This window comes from Theropithecus gelada, chromosome 12 (assembly GCF_003255815.1).
Source record: "Theropithecus gelada isolate Dixy chromosome 12, Tgel_1.0, whole genome shotgun sequence".
Taxonomy (NCBI): Eukaryota; Metazoa; Chordata; class Mammalia; order Primates; family Cercopithecidae; genus Theropithecus; species Theropithecus gelada.
In genome coordinates, this window is record NC_037680.1 from 3,531,871 (window position 1) to 3,537,870 (window position 6,000).

The 6,000-nt window shown below is 47.0% G+C and overlaps 1 protein-coding gene across 2 annotated transcripts in view; it reads left to right on the forward strand.

The window, feature by feature from the left end:
* Positions 1-5,423, forward strand: part of ERCC3 (ERCC excision repair 3, TFIIH core complex helicase subunit) — a 38,336-nt gene extending 32,913 nt beyond the window's left edge. For both annotated transcript variants that reach the window (XM_025403860.1, XM_025403861.1), the window contains exons 13-15: positions 1,355-1,473; positions 3,252-3,404; positions 4,970-5,423. In XM_025403860.1, the coding sequence (XP_025259645.1) occupies positions 1,355-1,473; positions 3,252-3,404; positions 4,970-5,101 (404 nt within the window). In that variant the 3' untranslated portion in view covers positions 5,102-5,423. The remainder of the gene's footprint in view (positions 1-1,354; positions 1,474-3,251; positions 3,405-4,969) is intronic.
* Positions 5,424-6,000: the final 577 nt, after the last annotated feature.

Sequence of the window (6,000 nt, forward strand, 5' to 3'; positions counted from 1 at the left end):
AATATTCTCATGAGCTCCCAAAAGAAACCCTTATCCATGCACAGCCACTCCTAATTTCCTCTTGTTCCCTACCCCCAGCCCTAGGCAGCCCCTAATCTACTTTCATGTCTGTAGGCCTTTTCTGGACATTTCATGTAAATGGAATCAAACCATTTAGGGCCTTCTGTGACTGGTTTCTTTTCACTTAGCATAATGTTTTCTTTTTTTTTCTTTCTTTTTTTTTTTGAGATGGAATCTCGCTCTGTTGCCCAGGCTGGAGTACTTGACTCACTGCAACCACTGCCTCACAGGTTCAAGGGATTCTCCTGCGTCAGCCTCCCACGTAGCTGGAATTATAGGCATGAGCACCACGCCTGGCTAATTTTTGTATTTTTAGTAGAGACAGAGTTTCACCATGTTGGCCAGGCTGGTCTCAAACTCCTGATATCGAGTGATCCACGCCTACCTCGGCCTCCCAACGTGCTGGGATTACAGGTCTGAGCCACCACACCCGGCAGCATAATGTTTTCAAAAAATTATCCATATTGTAGCATCTGTCAGTATTTCATTCTTTTTTATTGCTAAATAATATTTGATTCCATGGACATACCACATTTTATTTATCCACACATCTGTTGATGGACATTTGGGCTGTTTCCACTTTTTGGCTTTTAGAAGATTTCTGTGAAATTCATGTACAAATTTTTGTGTGGATCTAGTTTCATTTCTCTTGGATTTATGCCTGGAAGTGGAATTGCCAGGTCACGTGGTTATAACATTGTGTTTAACATTTTGATGAACTGCCAGACTGTTTTCCAAAGCAGCTGCATCATTTGCGTTCTCAGCAGCAATGCATGAGGGCCCTAGTTTTTCCACATCCTTGACAACAGTGGCAGTTATCTGCTTTTTTGATTCTAGCCACCCTCGTAGGGGTGAGGTGATAATCTCGTTTTGGTTTTGAGTTGCATTTCCGTGGTGATTGATGGTGTGAAGCATCTTTTCCTGTGCTTATTGGCTATTGTTATATTGTTTTTGGAGAAATAATCTGTTCATATTCTTTGCCCATTTTATAATTAATTTGTCTTGTTGAGTTTCAGTAGTTTTTTATATAACCTAGATACAAATCTCTTATCAGATACATGCTTTCCACATATTTTTTTGTTCTGTGGATTGTTTTTTCACTTTCTTGATGGTGTCCTTGGAAGCATAAAAGACTTCTAAATTTTGATGCAATCGCATGCCAAGTTCAGGTGGTAACCCTGAGTGCAGGGCTTTTCCACTGCAGTGCTTGCTTTTGAACCTGGGACCCTGAGCTCTTGGCATTCTAATGGCTAATGTTGTCTTCTTTCTTTCCTTTTCTCATTTTTTCCCGCAGGGATGGTTGCAGAGGAGTACAATGCCTTTTTCTATTCACTGGTATCCCAGGACACACAGGAAATGGCTTACTCAACCAAGCGGCAGAGATTCTTGGTAGATCAAGGTTATAGCTTCAAGGTACATATCCATTTGGCCTCTGGTTAGACTAGGACCAAGGCCTTCTTGGTACCCTGGCCTCCAGGAGACGTGAGGACCACTGTCAGCCGGCAGGCACCAAGCATTAGGGGATTAGAGGCCTTGCCTCAAACTCCCTTTATTACTGCATGAACCACTGAGGGCAGCTGTTGGCAGGAAGCGTGCCGTCCTGGCAGGGCTGAGGTGCCACGGCACTATGGCCAGCACTGTGTGAGTCTGAGCCCTGCAGCGTTGCTTTCTCAGGGATGCCTCTCCAGGTAGCTAGGAGAGCCCTTCCTTTCATCAGCTGGTAAGCTCCAGGCCTTAGTGTGCCTCAGTTTGCCTCCCAGACACCAGAGCCATCCCTGTACTACAAATCAGGTATTTTAATTGGGAAATTCTAAAGCTTTGGCTGACTTTCATTGGTTGAGGCATTTGCTTTCTTTCCTGTTACACAAATATTATTTTTATGTCAGTATTTGGTGTCCAGAAGGGCTTTATATTTTGGGGATAAATGGAGGGTTCTAGAAGTAGGGGAATTAAATTACCCCTATGGTCCACTAAAAGGACATCCCTAGAACATCAGACTCCCAGGTTCTTGATTGCAAAAGACTGCAATCCAGGCTGCCCTTTAGATACATTTTTAATGTGTCTCTTTATGCATTGGTGAGAATTCCCATTATTGGCCTTAGGAGGACAGGGTTGTCTCGCCTCCCCTCTGTTAGCTAGAGGCAGTGACACTTTTCAGACCTCATGCTGGCCTAGAGGACAAGATGCTTGGGTTTTGAGCCCAGTTTTTTGGAGGATTTGCATTGTGACTGTTTTATCCATCCATGAAAATCCCTGCTGGTAATAGCATTCCTACCTCCTGATTCCTGCCGAGCTGTGAGGGTAAGAGGAGCACCAAGTCAGAAGGAGCTGCTCTGAATTCTTTGAAAGGTGACCTCGACAAAAAGGCACAATACCGTACCTTAGTAGTTTGTGTTGGTTGGAGCTGTGTCTTCAGTGCTGCCTGTTGAGGAGCAGTCGTTGGAGTTCCCAGAGTCATGACCTGGAGGGGTTGGGCCCTGGGCAGACGTGCACATCGTCTATACTCTGGATCCCTGCCCAGAAGGACTCAGATCCTTACTTCTAGGAATTTTCCTTTAATTAACGTTATGAGAATTGGAGGGAAGGAGAGTTCCCTTTACAGAATCAACCCAAGTTTTCTGCAGGGATAGGGAGCCCTTGTAGTAAGTTATCCCCATAGAAATAAAAACCCAGTCTCCACCTTGCTGTTCTTACTGTTTCAGAGAAGTCCTGTAAATATCTTCCTGATATCCTATCGTTTTCATTTTCATGTGCTCATTCCTGCTGGAAGCCCCAGTTGCTGGGCACAGCAGATGCCAGGGACCTTCCTAAAGGGCCACAGCATGTGCCTTCCAGTCTCTTGTCCCTTCCTTTGCCTGCTCCAAGATGTGAAGGCTACCCGAAGGAGCCTTTTAAACTTACTGAGATTCTTCCTGTTGATCTACATGATCATTTAGATGCTATGTGTTGGGGGCAGATTTCTCTGAAATTCCTGTGTCCCTCCGGTCTTGAGATCATTAGTCAAGCTCCGTGTTAAAAGTGGCTCCCGATGCTGGTCTCTGGAATTCTAGGGAGAAGCTCTCCCTTGTTGGCCACCACGGTGGCTGGGCCTGGGGAGGGAAGTGAACAGGGCAGGTGGACCCAGGAGAAGGCAGAGGAGGGTTGGGGAGAGAGAGCAGAAGGGAGCATGTCTGCTGGCTTGGGCTTTGCAGGTGATCACGAAGCTTGCTGGCATGGAGGAGGAAGACTTGGCGTTTTCGACAAAAGAAGAGCAGCAGCAGCTCTTACAGAAGGTCCTGGCAGCCACTGACCTGGATGCCGAGGAGGAGGTGGTGGCTGGGGAGTTTGGCTCCAGATCCAGCCAGGTGAGTAAATGGGTGAGGAGGTTCCAGGTGTCAGTGTTCCCACAGGGCAGCGTTTGTAGACACAGACACAGACACGTAGTCTGTGGCCCCCTGGATGGGCCCATGGGATTTTTTTGGAAATGTTGGAAAACATAGAAGAGATTAATAGAAACAACCCTTGTTGCCCTTTTGGTGTGTGCCCCTGGTCCTGTTGCATACAGCTGAGCTCACGGTGGCTGTGACTGGTCTCCTGCTTTACTCACACGAGTATTCGTTAGATCTTGATATTGAAGCCCAGATGGCAAGCAGGTGACCCCAGCTCACCTTGGTGGCGACTGGAGGGAGCGTGATGGGCCGGGGCACGTAGTTCCCTACCCAGGGCTGCCATTCCTGGTCGTGGGCACACAGTTCTCCTCTGGGTCCTCCTCAGTGGTAAAGCTAAGCCCTCTAGCCCCTAAGACAGCTCTGAGGTCAACTCTTGTGGTAGCTTCAATGCTTAACTTTGAAAAATGTAGAGTTCTGTGAAAATACTCAACCTTTCATTTATTCTACAAATCTGCCTGCTCTAGGCCAAGCAAATATATGGTGTAATTAGTGAGAGCATCATTATGGAGAATTATCAGGCCTGTCCCAGGGGAGAAGTGCACTTCAGTCAGGTGCGTTTGAAATTCAGTTGCCATTAGAGCCGGAAGGTGAGCAACTGCTGGGCCAAGGAAGCCGCTGTCCCTGCGGAGGGCCGCCCTCCCTTGAGCCTAAGGCTTTTCTCCCCCACTAGGGAGCGCTCTCCATGGGAGCCCAGGAGCGTGCTCTCACTGCTCTCACTGGTTGTGAGGAGGTGCCTGGTTCATTCTCCTCACAGGATAGAAATGTCAGGGTGGATGTGGTTATCCCCATTTTACAGGTGAGGTCATTGAGGTGAGGGGCAGACACTAATTACTTGCCCCAGGGTTACTCAGGGACAGGTGCAGCCAAGAGTCAAGCCCAGAGCTTTCTGTCCTTCCACTCGATTCAAAGCCTCATGGTGGTGTCTCAGGAGATTTTAAGGGACTTCTGCCCTAACTGTTAAAAAAATTCTGTTCAGAACAGGCACAGTGGCTCATGTCTATAATCCCAGCACTTCGGGAGGCCGAGGCGGGAGGATCAGTTGAGTCCAGGAGTTTGAGGCCAACATGGTCAACATATGGAGACCCTGTTTCTCTCTTAAAAAAAAAAAAAAATTGTCCAGAAGCTATTGTTAAGTGAGGCAGTGTGCCTTATGGTTAAGAACAGTCTGAAGCCCGGCTACCTGGGTTCAAGCCCCATCTCCTTAAGAGCTATGTGATCTTGGTGATGTTACTTAATCTCTCTGTGTCTCAGTTTCCTCTTCTTTAAGGTGTGGATTATAATAGTTTTGAGGATTAGAGGAGATAATGCATGTCAAATGCTTAGAACAATGCCTGAGACACAGTAAGCGATCTGTAAACATTATTTAAAATGATGTATTAAGTTTATATACATCTTATAAAATTTGCTGTGATTATAAATATTATAAAAGGAGTGTCTTTTCTTCTGGAGACTAACATGGGCTGATCCCCTCTTCCCGGCAGGCATCTCGGCGCTTTGGCACCATGAGCTCTATGTCCGGGGCCGACGACACTGTGTACATGGAGTACCACTCATCACGGAGCAAGGCGCCCAGCAAACATGTGCACCCTCTCTTCAAGCGCTTCAGGAAATGATGCTGAGGCGGGGTACTTCGTTCAAGACCAGCGCTTGGCACCCTCGTTGGAAAGGGACTTTCAGCGTAACGTTTTCCTTCGACCTCCTTGACCTTCCCTCCAGCGTTGGCCAAACTGTGCTGAGGAAACTGCCTCAAGGGCTTGGCTCTGCCTTCATGGGTCATCTAGGGTTTATTGTCTCCTCCTGCCTTTATCATCTAGGAGGAGACAATATTTTTTCAAACTTTTTGGGGAATGGGGTCATTTCTGTATATAAAAAATTTTAATATTTAAGGTGTATTTATCTTACTGTTCTGAATAAACAGAATGGACCATTGAACCACTCTTCATTGTACAAGTGTTTTTATGCTTCGTCCTGGGCATGGGTTATGTCTGGATGACCAGCCTCCATCAAAGCCCTACTTTGTAGCCAGCACAGATGAGTAAGATGGAGCCCCTCCCCAGGGAGCTACCAGGGAGATGTACCTTGAGATAGAAGAAGCGTCAGCAGGAAATACCTGGGGGATGGGGAGGGTGATCCAGCCGGAGGAAAGAGCCTGGGTAGTTGACTGTGGTCCCTGTGCACAGCTTAGCCTGGTGGATTCAGACTGGGGCTGCAACCGCACAGCTTCCTGCTGTTCTGGTCGTTACAGCTGTTCCTACAACGTTGTCCAAGGTAGACACCTACATCATGAAGGCCTTCCAGGTTGGCTCCTGGTGGCTCATCTTCTCTGAAAGAGTGACTTCTTGTTTCTCCCTCAAAGTACGTTTTTAGATATTGCTGAGGGGCTAGATTCCTCTTCTAATAGCAGTTTAGTGCCCTTGGGTGTTTTAATTGCTACTTTATTTTTAATGGCTTTGGGCTTTTGTCTTCTGTTCCTGGTATGAAAGCAAAGGTGTTGAGGAAAAGACAGTCCAGG